General features: G+C 41.9%; 1 protein-coding gene across 2 annotated transcripts in view; it reads right to left on the bottom strand.

Moving 5' to 3' along the window:
* abca2 (ATP-binding cassette, sub-family A (ABC1), member 2) overlaps nucleotides 1-14,418 on the bottom strand; it is a 36,841-nt gene that overhangs the window by 7,018 nt on the left and 15,405 nt on the right. For both annotated transcript variants that reach the window (XM_084024512.1, XM_084024511.1), the window contains exons 14-38: nucleotides 13,644-13,746; nucleotides 13,232-13,346; nucleotides 11,892-12,082; nucleotides 11,637-11,787; nucleotides 10,548-10,752; nucleotides 10,303-10,467; nucleotides 9,869-10,049; nucleotides 9,383-9,595; nucleotides 8,766-8,962; nucleotides 7,946-8,119; nucleotides 7,447-7,637; nucleotides 7,154-7,274; nucleotides 6,698-6,988; nucleotides 6,144-6,365; nucleotides 5,520-5,622; nucleotides 4,573-4,898; nucleotides 4,127-4,340; nucleotides 3,109-3,214; nucleotides 2,923-3,034; nucleotides 2,331-2,391; nucleotides 1,712-1,886; nucleotides 1,492-1,607; nucleotides 1,054-1,201; nucleotides 640-763; nucleotides 63-195 (exon numbers count right to left, since the gene is read on the bottom strand). In XM_084024512.1, coding sequence (XP_083880638.1) covers nucleotides 63-195; nucleotides 640-763; nucleotides 1,054-1,201; nucleotides 1,492-1,607; nucleotides 1,712-1,886; nucleotides 2,331-2,391; nucleotides 2,923-3,034; nucleotides 3,109-3,214; nucleotides 4,127-4,340; nucleotides 4,573-4,898; nucleotides 5,520-5,622; nucleotides 6,144-6,365; nucleotides 6,698-6,988; nucleotides 7,154-7,274; nucleotides 7,447-7,637; nucleotides 7,946-8,119; nucleotides 8,766-8,962; nucleotides 9,383-9,595; nucleotides 9,869-10,049; nucleotides 10,303-10,467; nucleotides 10,548-10,752; nucleotides 11,637-11,787; nucleotides 11,892-12,082; nucleotides 13,232-13,346; nucleotides 13,644-13,746 — 4,138 coding nt within the window. The remainder of the gene's footprint in view (nucleotides 1-62; nucleotides 196-639; nucleotides 764-1,053; nucleotides 1,202-1,491; nucleotides 1,608-1,711; nucleotides 1,887-2,330; nucleotides 2,392-2,922; nucleotides 3,035-3,108; nucleotides 3,215-4,126; nucleotides 4,341-4,572; nucleotides 4,899-5,519; nucleotides 5,623-6,143; nucleotides 6,366-6,697; nucleotides 6,989-7,153; nucleotides 7,275-7,446; nucleotides 7,638-7,945; nucleotides 8,120-8,765; nucleotides 8,963-9,382; nucleotides 9,596-9,868; nucleotides 10,050-10,302; nucleotides 10,468-10,547; nucleotides 10,753-11,636; nucleotides 11,788-11,891; nucleotides 12,083-13,231; nucleotides 13,347-13,643; nucleotides 13,747-14,418) is intronic.

Raw genomic sequence — 14,418 nt, 5'->3', positions numbered from 1 at the left:
CTGAGGGATGGACAGTAAAACCTGACACCTCCTACACTCAGACAGAAGCACACATCACTCACGGGGGTTTCCTGAGGAAGTTGTACTGGCAGAGGATGGTGATGAGGAAGCCGACGAAGCCTTCAATAACCATGGCAACGAGTCCTCGAGTCACAATGTCCCACTCAAATGGGGACTTCATCTTGTCAAACTGGCCTGAAAGCATACATTCACAACAACCAATATCTTCTTTTCTCTCTTATTAGCTTCATTAAATCATTCTTCTTTTACCAAAAGTAGATTACAGGTCAACCTTGTTTAGGCCTACTTTAAAGTATAAGCAAGAATCTATTTTTCTTTACTGTCAATGCTGTCAGCAAATGAAAAAAAACAGAAGAAAAAGGCATGTATGCAACTAATATTGCTACTGCCTGTTAATCAGTTGAATCACACACAATAGATTATTTTGACTCAATTCCTCATGTTTTAGATTATTCCATCACTGAAATTAGACCCAAGCAAATGCATTTGACTCCTGTTTGAGTTATTGTTTTAGGGAATAACTGAGGAAGCCACGGAAACTACGTCGGTTGACATGACCCTTTGAGTTGAACTGTATCAGCATGCATTCTGTGTGAGGCAGCCGAGTGATGAATGTACCTATTTTAGCATAGTATTCATTGATGTACTCATTATAGGCCATTTCCATCAGGCCGTGGCCCAGGTTGTAATTGGGGAAGATGAGGAAACAGGACTTCAGGTAACTGTTGACTCTTTTCAGATCCTGGAGGAGATCAAAACAGTGGAGGAATAAATCACGTCCATATCATACTGCTGCAGTACGAAATCAAACAGTTATATTGCACAGTGCTCTTTATCCATTTAGTAGGATTCCTTTTTAGATGTATTATCTTGTAAAAGAGAGAGATGATGAGTCTGACTGAAACATTTATTTGCTAATATTTACTCCACATGTGAGAGTCAGTTGTTAAAATTTGACTTTAGGGTTAAATCCTCAGAATATTTTTGGCAAATTGCAATACCTGAGGTAACAATAACAAGAGTCAGACTGACCTTATCATGTTCAAAGAGCTGGAGTAGGAAGGTGGCAACAGTTGCAGTGATGCCTATGAAGAGATTGATGACTATGAGGAACACGTAGGCTGTACTGGGCACCTCGAACCAGAAGGATGCTGGGTACATGATGGGAGTGATAGACCACCTGAAAGGTAGTGTGAAATCATTGAGGACGTCCAAATCTTCAGGACACGAGAGAAAGAAAGAATGAATCTTCTACAGGGCCAACGTGTAAACCTTTAGTTCCGTCATGGGATGAGGAACTTTTACTTTCGAGCCCTTAGACTGTGCGGACTTAAAGCTCTTAAAGTCAGTTACATGCACTGTCAGTACACATATCCTCATACGGTCAAAGTTACTGATGTCCAAGTATTTCAAGAAATATGAGTGGCAACTGCGTGTGTGTGTGTGTGTGTGTGTGTGTAGATGTCTCACCCGTAGAGTAGAAAGAGTGAAAGGACAGCAGGGAAGTTAGTTGGGGAGGTGTAGGCAGGCAGGTCGAACACAAACAGAATAATAACACAGCATGTGGCCGGTACCAGGTAGTTGAGCTGAGGAGAGATAATGAAAGAGGAGACGCTGGATTAACACTTGCAGCGTTTACTATGAACATTTCTCTTCTGATAGGATCAGCCACACATTGTGTCATCCTCACCATGTCCCATATGTAATTAGCCAGCCAGTAGATGACGGGGTCACAGCCGCTGACAAACTGCAGGTGTTTGGCCTTTGTGGATTTCTCTGCAACCAGGAAAACCACAAAGCTGGCTGGAACAAAGGACATGGCCACAATAATGAAGATGGCAATCACCACATCTGTCCCCTGGAGCCTGGAGATGTAGGAGGGAGGAGAGGTTGAGAGGGGAGAGGAAAGTAGAGAGGGATGGGAGGCAGGAGGGAGAGAGGCAAAAGAGAGGAGATACATAGAAGAAAACATGTCATTAACTGGGATGTCAACAATCCTCTTCTTCAGTTCTTGAATGAGAGGTGAAATGCTGCAAAAACATAAAGCAAATCCAGTCGGCTATGATAAATGAATGGATGACTGAGAACCTTCACAGACATAAACAATCCAACAATAAATATCTATTATAATCCATCCATTGATCTGTCTTCAATTCACAATGAAAAAGTTGCTAAAGTTACCTTGTAAAACATTATTTTTACTGGAAAACAAGTGAATTATGGATCAGTACAGTCCAACAAGATGCTCAAAAATACTTTCTTTGTTGTAATAAGGTCCCTTAAGTACCAGTATATGCTGAGAAACTTACAAGTAGTCTAAAGAGAGACTGGCGCTGGTTCGATTCATTGGATGGTTGGTCAATGTGAAACCTGCAAAACACATACACATTAAACTCAACAACACAATATATGTAGATGAAAATAACAAAACCAGGAGTTAACAATTTCTTAACAAACAACGATACAAAAATAATCCCTCTTAATCATCACTTCTGATCACCAGAAGTGCAGGTGGTGTCTGTTTGTACAGATAGTCTGCTGTCTGTGTGTATTTCTTATTATTTTGCTGTGTTCGGGCCTCAGACCCCACGCAGACATGTAACCTCCCTCTACATGTAAGATGTAGTCATCGTGACACCACCCATTGGTTTGTGGACAATGGTGTTGAAGCCTTGAGTTCGGCTGTCCCTCTCTTCATTCACTCTCTAGCTCGCTCGACCACTGCTGCGCTCTCTTGAACCAGAGAGGAGGGGCGGATGCTGTGTTTACAAACAGCAACCGACAATATGACTACATATTATACCTTTCACAACAGTTGGGAACTAATTGTCAATTAGTTGGCGTTTAACTGGGGAGACACATCCATCTCTTCAAAGAAAAAAAGTCTTTCCATGTAATTACCATAGGCAGCGGGGTTGCCCTTGGATGCAGGCAGGTTGGCACGCAGGATGGCATTGTTGAGGACGTTCAGATATGTTGGCATGCTGTGGTAACCTTTGTTGTTGTACAGAACCTGGACACAAGCAGTCGCTCTGTCAGTTGTTGCTTTTACAGACAGTAGTTTCCTTTTCAGAGGGCCCATCTTACCTGAGCTGATTTGCGAACTGCTATCTTGCGAACCATTGGAGGTATTTTCCTGCCAAAGGATGCTGGGATTGATTTCTGGATGTTCCCCACTGTTAAACCACCATATCTATTGAGAACAAAGTCAGTGAACAGAATAAAAGAAACCTAAATAGTCAAAAGAAAACACATATTAATGTTTTGCTCGGGTATAGTTTGTCATGTCTGCTGTATTGCTATGTAATCAAGGCAAACAATTAGTTACTATACAATGGACAGTGTTGGGAAACTTCAGAAACGTAATACATTATGAATTACTTGTTACTGTCATTTCAAAGTTATTCCTTCCATTATAACATTACTGTATTTGAAATGTAAAGCAATACAGGAAATTACATCTACTTTATTAAAAACTTTCAGTGGCCCCCCAGGACCCCCCATTAAATTGCACACACACACATTTTCTTTGGCTTCCAAAGCCCATCATACAAATTATTATTATGACAAACAAAAATAATTGGAGGTATTTTTCAAATTCCATCCTAAACAAATAAAAAATGCACTCAAAAACACATGCAAGAATGACACAAAACGTTCATCCATCAAAGAACCGAGGAACATGAGACAAGTGCTGAACATGGAGAATGTGTTCCCAGTCCGACCCTTGATCCAAATATCCCAAACAACTTCTTCCAAACATCAAGAAAACATAGTTGCAGAACACATAATTGCATTTACAACTGGAAATTGTCTCATTAAGACATTTCATTTGGGCTTTGGAGAAGGCCATAGCACATTGAGACTGTATTACTTAAAGTGCTGAATCATCTTTTAGCAGCTGACTCCAGGTCTTTTAGTGTTGCTTGTGGTGCTCGCAGATCTTAACCAGAATTTTTGTTTTGTGGAGTACCAAAGCAAATGAAAATACTGTAACACGTTTCAAAGTAGGTATTAAGAAAAATATAAAAATGCTACAAATGTTGGTTATTGTCTAAGTTATTGTATTGAACAATATCAAAAAATATATACAGAGCGGTCCTACCTGTGCAGGCGCAGTCTGTCTGATGTGAAGAGCAGATACTCAGAGACGTTTCGACCTGTGATGTCCACCAGGATGTCACCTGTCACCACCTTCATGAGGGGGGGGCGTCCTCCCACCCCACTGGGGCAGGAGAAGCCTGTCCCCTGCATGGAGCAGATACAACGCACCAGCTCGTGGATGGACAGAGGCAGTGTCGGAGGAGATGTCACAGGCTCTGAGTAAACATAAAACAGATGTCTTTTACTCCACAGACCCTTTTCACTATTTGAGTTGTCATAGCAGGAAAAGCACAGGTGGAATTAATAACATTAATATTCCAGATAGAAACGTATTACTACCGGTAGCTTGTCTGGAGTGGTATTGTTGGATAAGATACATTGAAACTGCACACATTTTAGTGGCTTGCACATATGAAAGTGGTCACCAGCTGTATTTGATGTACTCACTTTGGACTGTGGTTGGAGGGGCCACTGTGAAGTTCCACAATCCATCCTCAAAGCGAGGATCTGGGTCATCTGATGGTGCCGGTGAGGGAGGAGGTGGCACAAAGTTGGAGAGTGGGACCCCCTGGGTGAAGGAGTCCAGACACATTGAGTCAAAATAGCGGGCAGCCAGGGTCTTGGAGTTGTTGGCGCTGGGGTTTAGGGTCTGGGCCAGTTGGTCCAGGGTGCTGTTGAAGGGGGTTTTAAGGACACAAGTAGCACCCACGCCTGATGGCAGATGGAGGGTGTTGATGATCTGCTGTGGGCTTCCGTCTGGTGACAGCTTACTCCTAAGAGGGGAGGCCAAAGATGCTTAGAATTGACTGAAATGGTCATTACCTTACCATCAGTGGAAATGTGTCTCAGCTACCTAGCAACATGGTCAGTGACTCATTGACATGGTTGACCTATACTGCAGTCAACCACTAGGGGGCGATCAAGATGTTTTGGCTTCACATTTGGGACCCATCTTGTTTTCCACTAATAAATCCAGTTTGTAAAAAAAAACAAATAACTAAAGTAACTTATTTGCACATGTAATCCAGCATGAGGGAGCAAAGAGGCAGTTGATTAGTTTTGATGTACGGTTAGCTTTGTACATCTTGATTTGGACACTTTCTCCTTTAGGATGGTAAAAGATAAATATCAAAATGGAAATGTATATGTATAAAAATCAATAAGAAAGAAGTAAAAAATGTTAGGATGCTCACAAACAAGAGATAATAAAGTCCAATAAAAACGTCCATAGGACTCACAGTCAAACAATAAGGACTCAATCATGCCTCGGCACGGAACGGATGACCTCGTGTGAATGCGCCCTTAGACCATTGAGTCATTAATCTATCAGCTGAGCAATGATGGCTCAGTTTATACAGCACTATCGCTGTGAATATAAATAAATGCCATCTTACATGTACTGGGGTCTGTCTTCATTGGAGTAGGGGATGAAGTTGCCTCTCGGTTGGGTGTAGTTATGATACTGAGATGGGGACAAGATCAGGGGTGGCAAATCGCCTGTAAAACAAGAAAAACAGAATGTCCATCCACCTGTGACCATTTATTTTTTTAACTCTAAAAGTAATATAAAGCACCAACATTTACTGTAAATGAAGATCACCTAGCAAGTTTTTATTTTTGGAGAAAAACTGTTGAAAAACTTGCTAATTAAATCATTTCCTATTACTGCTTAAATGCTTGGATTCATCAATGCTTTGCTAATGAGTATTTTGATATATGTCATGCCACTACATTTCAGAGGGAAATATTCTACTTTTAACTACATTATATTTATTGACCAGTTATTTGATCACTTTGTAAAATAAGATGCATGTTAACTAAATCAGTTGACTTAGTAATGTAAGTAGTTGATTGAGTCTTACTGTTAAGGCAGCCCTGTTTTAAAGCAAAGTATGTAAGTATTATCATCAGCATGAAAAACAATACGACAGTATCCATTTACCTGCTTCTGCATTAAAAGCACTTTCTAGCTGCCTCGTAATACAACAGCACTTTTTACCAGATATGTCAAATCTCACCAATCTCAGGCACAGATAGGGCCACGGTCATGGCCACGCAGACGAAGAAGGCAGGTAGGAGGATCTGAGAGAAGAGGCCCTTGGTGTTCCTCTTGGCACAGTGAAACCTCTTGACGATGAGGCCATGGAACTGACTTAGTTTTAACCACCAACCCTCCAACTTGAAGCTACCCTGCCCCTCCAGGACCTCTGGCTCTGGGGACAAGGGGTTCTCTGCATCTCCTGGAGGAAACATCATGGAGAAATGAATGAGAAAAGAAAACCCAGTAGAGTGCAGACTAGGTGCGTCTACAATCACCACTACCAATGGGGGGAGATTTGTAACCTCCACTGTACATTGACGGTCACTTCTTGACTTCACTGATAACATTTTCCTCAGTGTTGATACTACTGGAACAACACTTCTGTCTTTTCTCGATGAAGAAGGCACCTTTGTCGTTATTTGAGGTAATTTCAGTAACATTTTGACTCAAAATCAATTAAAAAATACTGTATATGTGATGCATCGACCAACATCTCTGTAATGAGGCTCAGTGCCATCCTGTACATCTTACCCCTCAGGCCTGCAGGGTCAGACTCTTGGCCGGTGTCAAAGAGTGGACAATAATCTCCATAGAAGTCTGCATACAGTCCCCCTTCATCCCCTCTCACTGAGCCGATTGACGAGGAGGATTTTAAGGAGGACTGGCTCTGGCTCAGCCTGGTGCACATCACCAGATTACTCGGCTCCACCTCCGGCTTCTCACTCTCTGCTGGAGGTCCGGTCTCGCCCTGTGGCACCCCTAGCCCTCCTGAACCCACTGAGGATTTCCCCACTGAACTGCACCCTGGAGAACCCTTCAAATCTGCCAAGGGACAGAGAGACGACAAGCAGATTATAAACTCAGTATGGAGACGAAGAACAAATGAAAAATAACCAAAGTCACAGACAGGAGTCTATTATTGTTAAGAAAGTCATGGCTCATATAATGAAAGCTAAAAATGTAATGGAGCGATGGGCATGATCTCACCAGCATCACTGTTCTCCAGAGACTGGTCCTCCTCAGACACTTTGAGGAACACCTCCTCGAGGGTGGTGTCCATCACCCCGAAGCTGGTCAGAGCCAGGCTGTCCAATCTCTGCTCTAAAGCCTGGAGAAACACAACAGAAGACAATGTCAAACTAACTGTTTTCTAAATTCCAAACCATACATAGGGTTACTGAAATGTGCCAGTTTGTAGATGCCCTTGATAATAACCGTTTGAAATATTCTTTATACATTTCTTTTGACCATAACAAGAGGTTTTGGGTGTGTCTGCGTACCTGGAACAGCCTTTCGAAGCAGCCCTTCTTAACTGCCTCGGAGGGCAGAACGTAGGACAACTCGGTGTTGGAGTCAGACACCAGAAGACAGGATGCCACAAACTGGCGAATGAAGTGGGTGACCTGAGCTTCTGAGCAAGGTGACACAGAGGAGGATGGCGACAGAGACGAAGGAAGCTGGCTGCCCTGTCCTGAAGGATGGAAGGCGACCACACAGCATGAATAAATAGAAAAGAGGGAGACAAAGAAAACAGTGCTGTCAGTGAAAAACCAACAGTGGAGATGAAGTGAAGAGGTTCCATCAACATGGGAGAGAACGGAAAGTGAGATCTAAGTGAAGCTTAGACAGTTCTATATCCTTACAGCTAACAAACGACTGACACGCCGTTTTTATGCAGTAAGTTTACCATGAAATCATAATAAACCTGTATTTGTAAGCATCTTATTCCAGTCCAACAGCCTAAAAGCAGTTTAAAAGTAATTGAGAAACTGAACTCACCTCTGCCTTCACTCTGCTTTTTGACCAGTGTCAGTTTATATCCGTCCCCATAGGTGCTCTTCAGAAAGAGTGGCGAGCCGCAGCACTTGAGTTTCCCATGTGAGATGATGGCAATTCGATCTCCCAGAAGGTCTGCTTCATCCATATGGTGGGTGGACAGCAGGATTGTACGGCCTGCAGCAGATGAAGAAGACACATTTACAGCAGCTCAAGAACTGTTGAAAGGTTTCCCTTCGTCCAAGGAATCACAACAGACACAGAATAACGTGATGCAGAATAGGTATGCGACGATATAGGAATTTTATCGCGGGTTGCGATAAAAAACACTGACAAGTGAATCGTGGTGAATTCCCATTATCCGGGTAATCGTAAACGTGGTCACCAGTGACTTGAAAAAGATGTGTTATCATGGTAGAGGTACACATTTGAACTTGATTTGAAATATAGAGAATACAAAAAAGGCATTTTATAAACGTATTTAGCCTTTATTTATGCAACTGAAGAATTAAAAAGGTGTAGGGAAGAGACTAGGATCATTCTTTTATGTGTAACACAACAGCAGGCTTTTGTAAAACAAAATCTAAAAAATAAATACATGCATTTTAAATAGTTGACATTGTGTGTTTCTGCAAGTGTGATACGAGGCTGATATGAATCCTATTTATGAAATGTATTTCAGGTTTAGAAACATCCACATTCAACGTATCCCATGGTTTGCACAAACGCTTTCTTTTCGTCAGAACTCTGGACCTCAATGACAACTCTATGAAGAGAGAGAGCATAACAAAAGATTGTCCCCCGGTATTTATTCTCCACTCACCCTGTTTGTACTTGAGGATTAAATCCCAGATGGCTCTGCGAGCATAGGGGTCCACTCCCGCTGTGGGTTCATCCAAGATGACAGCCCTGGAGCCACCAACAAAGGCAATGGCCACAGACAGCTTCCTCTTCATCCCGCCGGACAAAGTCTGGACCAAACTATGGCGCTTGTTGGATAACTCCAGGTCAACAATCATCCTGGACGGCAAAACAGTTAGTAACCAGCTGCCCCATCAGTGTCTATAACAACAGCAATCGAGTATCTACGTAGCTAGTTGAGTGCTGTGATTGGAAACAGTTTTCATTCAAAGCATCTGGGTGTCACATGTTGTCGAGCATGTCAAATCACAGTTCACTATAGTCTACATTTCTACAACACTGTTTCATAGAAATGTTTTCATTCACTAACTAGTTGAATCGTGATTAATCTACTTTGCTGTTTAAATCATTTTCTCACAGACTTCCATGCTATGATACTTTTTTTTTGAGAGACAGACTGCGAGGCACTTCAGCCTTGGCTTCACTTTTCAGATCCAGAAGGTTGCTGTCTGGGCAAGATATGAAGTCATTGTGATATAATGGTTGTGTTGTGTGTGGTTGAGTGAGGTGAGGACTTACTTGTCCATCTCCTTGCGTATATCTTCTTCTGCCATGCCTTTGAGTCTTGAGTAGAACCACAGGTGCTCCTCCACACTCAGCTTGTCAAACAGGACATTGTGCTGTGGACACATGCCAAGGTTCTGACGAATCCGCTCCATCTCCGTGCGGATGTCGTGACCATATATGGTGGCGGAGCCAGATGTGGGGGGGAACAAGCCTGTCAGGATGGACCTATGACAATACAGTAAAGGCAGTCACTAGCAGTAGCAGTCAGGCAATTCAAGCAGGGGTTGTCTGATGTCGACCTCAACCCTAACCCTTTGACATAAGTCACTATAAATAAAGTACACCTTGAACCAGGCAGCTAAGATACCTGGTGACCGAGCCCAGCACCTCATCCATCTTCTCCACTCTACAGGTCCATTGAAAGCACCGGCTCTTTGGACAGACCGTCATCTCTACGTCACATACATGCACAAGCACATGCACACTAGTCATCCTCACATGGTTGTGGTCTTGCCAGCACCGTTGTGTCCCAGGAAGGAGACTACCTGATTTTCATGGAGGTTGAGGCTCAGTTTGTTGAGGGCCAGTTTGCTGCCGGTCTTGTACACCTTGGTCAGTTTGTCTATACACACCACCAGCGACAGGTGGTTTGGCTCCTCCTCTATACCTCGCATCTCCTCTGGGGTTTCAATGAGAAAAGAAGAAATTTGTGGTGCAAAACAATTATTAGCTTACTTAAAGCTACAAGGAAATTTAATTTTCTTTTGGGTTTTGGTGCTCCCTGCACAAAAAATGTATGTAACTTTACTTAAAGTCAGAAGTAGTCAGTCAGTCACTTTTCAATCCCCTCAAGAAAAGAAAAATGTTCATGCATAATACAGGAAGTTATTTGAGCTAAACATTTGACTTGGTCAAGTGAATCTTGTCCATACCAGATCTCCACTGGTCCATAGCACAAGCCTGATCCTCCTCCATCACACTGAGCCTGGCAGCCCCGCCTCCACACCACGGCCAATCCCAGGTCTCGACACGGCCACTGCCTGACCAATAGGACCTCTGCAGGGGGAAGTACCATGGACGGGGCAGCCCATACATTCCTATAAGACAGGGGAAACTCATTTGATGTAACTGATCTAAAAACAGGATGGTGGGGATCCAGAGGAAAATGATTTCATACCTGGATGCACAGCCTCTATGTACCAAGTGAGCACACCATACACACCGGCATCGATGATGAGCATCATCATGGACAGACCCAGGTTAAAGTCATCACCTTCTACTGGTGACTGGCTGATGGTCCGCCACTGGATACCAACACCTGCTACCTCATACAATGCAAAATACTTGGAGCCAAGGCCGAAGGCTGTAGTAGACATCAGAGACTGGAGGGTACAAGTGAAACAATCATTTATTCACCTTCGTGTCATCTGGATTATTTAAAGAGGACCCATTATGCTAATTTCCAGCTCTATATTTGTATTCTCGGATACCACGAGAGTAGCTTTGCATGATTGACATTTAGAAAAAAAAAATCCCAATTTGTCTTATACGGGCATTTTGGCGATCCCTGACTGATGATGATGGACTACAAAAGGTACAGCGTCCACTTCTCCCCATGTTGTTGGTTCTATAAACAGCTCCTTCAGTGACAGGCTTCAGTTTCAACAGGCCCTCCTTCCTGCTGCTGTCACACATTAGGATCAACACTGTTGCCAGTAAACCGCACAGACCAACACTGTTCATTTATTTCATATCAATAAAACTGTTCAATATCAATATTCCCTTTGTGCAATAATGTAAATTTAACCATTCAGTTATATTCTGCTATGTGTACCTGTAATAGTTATGATGGGCTGTTAATATTTACAACACATCTGCATGTGGCTGTGTGCCGAAAAAACAAACTGCATCCATTGTTGCCTTTCTTATGTAAGGAAGGTACATTAACTTGACTTTACAACCGGAAAAATACCGTCTCTGAGTAGTAGTAGTAGTTAAAATGAGGTCTGGCTATGGAGGAGTGGGACTTCATGGCCCATCTCCTAATTTGGGCGTGCTGTGCCGGAAGCAGATGACCATATTTGAAATGCTATGAAGGCTTTACATTTATTTAAATAAAATAAAAATATATATATGACAGAATGACAAAAATCATAATAGATCCTCTTTAAGTAATACATCACAGCATCACAAAACAAAGGGCACATTTTACAAACAGACCCCAACCTATAGAGAATTATTCAAATAAAATGGTGGGAGGACTTACAGCGATGCACTTCTCAAAGGCAGTGATCTTATCATGGGCCACTTCTTCCCTAATGGCGACATACATGTAGGGCACGTAGCTGAGGAAGTAGATGATTCCTCCGCAGGCTGAAGCCAGTTTGGCCTTAGAGTAGATTACTGACACCAAAAAACTGGAAAACAAAGAAAGTTATAGGGCTTGAGGTAGCTTTGGAAAGTGACCCATTTTAAGGTGTGAGGGATTCAAAGCAAGCTTAGTGGAACCAGGAAAACTCACCAGAACATGATAGTGGCCACAGCGTAGATGGTTAGGAAAAGCCAGATGATGAAAGGATCGCTGTGGAGCAACACCCGGCCGTACTTCAAGATGGCCGTCAGAGCAGTGACGGAGATGGACAGCTGGACGAAGCCCGTAATGAACCATGCCACCCAGTGGACAGCATTGTTCAGACCCATCATCTTCATCACCTGAGGGAGTGGCATACGATGGTTACATATGTTACATTTGGTTACATTTGTTTTCTCGGTCATTCAGTGGTGTTAAGGACATCTTCAGTCTTCAGTGTAATCTTTTCACCCTCCAAAGGGCGCTGCAGCTATTTAGTATTGCACTTGCAGAATCTAACAGACCAGCTTAGCCCTATATGGGCTGTGGTGCAACCACGCTTTACTGAATACTGAATAAACTGGAGATGAATTGCTAGCTCATGCATCCCTCGCTGTTGTGGCGACTAAATGTACCCATACTTCCCATTCCTCCATGATGTTATTACCACTATCAACTGTCCTTATCACCAATATCAATGTTATTATTATCTTTGCATCGCATCTATCTACACAACCCAGTCTCCTACTAAATTACATTCCTATACCACCAAACTACACTCTCAATTATATTTTCAATGAAAAAAACTAGGGTTAGGTTTAGACAAGGTAAGGTTTATTTAAAAAAAAACATCATGAAAATAATAATAAAAATTCCCTGGAAATTAAATAATAATTGAGAGAGTTTGTAGGAGGTAGAGTTGCATTACAACATCTCCTGTCCTCTCACATGCATGTTAACACACATTAAATCACTTTAGAACCTGTGTGTTCTTGTCACTACATGTAGCATGAGACCCTTCCTGCAGCCCAATCAGATTGCACAGGTAGTCCCATACGTGCGTCCACAAGTCAGTTTGCCGGTGTGCATGTTTTTCACCAAACTGTCAGAAACTGACTCCCCAAGGGTGGCATGGGGGCCTGACGGACTCTAGTGGGACCGCTGTTCACAGCCCAGCATCGTGCAACTCTGTTGGCATTCATGCGAGAAGATGGCATGTCTGCCATTGTTCTCTTCACATATGAGAGCAGTTTCACACTGAGCACATGTGACAGGAGTGAAAGAGTCTGGATGCCATGGTGAATGTTATGCCATAATAATAATAATAATAATAATAATAATAATAATAATAATAATAATAATAATAATAATAATAATAATAATAATAAAGTAGCTATGGCCAGGAAGGAAGCACTATGATAGAAAACACCAAATATTAGCCTGAGATCTTAACCAATCAAATGAAGTGTGACAGCATAGACTAATGACAATTAGTGATCATACAATCTAACCTCTTTGAGCCGGTGCTCCTTCTCAGCCACAATGTGCTGAATCATCATTGCAACTGAGTAAACCCAGGAAATCACCATACACAGAGGCATCATGTGCTCGATCACAAAGAGAAAACTGAAAAAAACAATAACATAAAAGTATCAGGGTATCATCACCAAATAAACGTTTTAGACAATTTGAAATGCATGGAACTTCCAGAATTTCTAACATACAAACGTGTAATATGTAAACGACATATTTATCTGATATGAAGAAATGGATTTATTCATTTGTGAAATGGACACTGTTGTAAATTGTATATGATATTTTTATGTCCATCCCTAATTGATAATTACTTGTCGCTGCCATGCTCAACATTATGATCTAAACAGAACCACAAAAGTAGAGAAAATTACAAATGGCATTCCTTACTCGTCTCGGGTGTAACATGGGTAGGGGAACATCTGAACGTAGTTACCAGGCTCCACCACATCATGGCCCACAAACGTGTTGATGATAGCTCTCTCTATCATATCTGGCAGTGAGACAGTGAGAGAAATAAAGTCAGGGAGAGAAAATGTGAAATTTGCATTACTTTTTGCATTTGTTTTTGCATTATTTACTAAAAACCCTGCCTCATTATCCATTAATGTGATGAAAAACATCAATGCTGGTGTTAATATTGACATTTCTTACCAAATTTATAAAAATCTGCATTTTCGAGCTGAATTGCCTCAAAAAGGCATCTACTGTTTTTAATCAGCCATAATGTTGAAAGGCCAATTTTGAGATAGAGCCGGGATAACAATGTCATAAAATATAGGAGTATATGCCCACTAAATCCTCTCCTTGCCTCTCCCAAGGCGTCAATCATTGTTGCTTGTTTTCTAACCACTGTGTAGCTTATAATGCATACAGTTGGTGGTATGCAGGTCAGATACAGTTGGGGTTTAAAGTTTACATACACCTGTAAAGAGTATGTATATCATGGCAGTTTGGAGTTTCCAAAGATTCATAGCACTCTTAATTGTTTATGATGGAATGATTGAAACATATCTTTGTCCCAAAAACAATCATGCACATTGTTGCTTTTATGAATTCATTATAGTCTTCTGGAAAAATGACAGAATCTGCTCAGCCACAAATGCTATGATGGGAAAGTCCAGATGACCGGACACATAAACACAATTTATATCCAATAGCATCA

The sequence above is a fragment of the Eutrigla gurnardus genome, assembly GCF_963514095.1.
Source record: "Eutrigla gurnardus genome assembly, chromosome: 13".
Taxonomy (NCBI): Eukaryota; Metazoa; Chordata; class Actinopteri; order Perciformes; family Triglidae; genus Eutrigla; species Eutrigla gurnardus.
The sequence above is the reverse complement of the archived record's forward strand: the minus strand, read 5'-3'. Positions and strand labels throughout refer to the sequence as shown.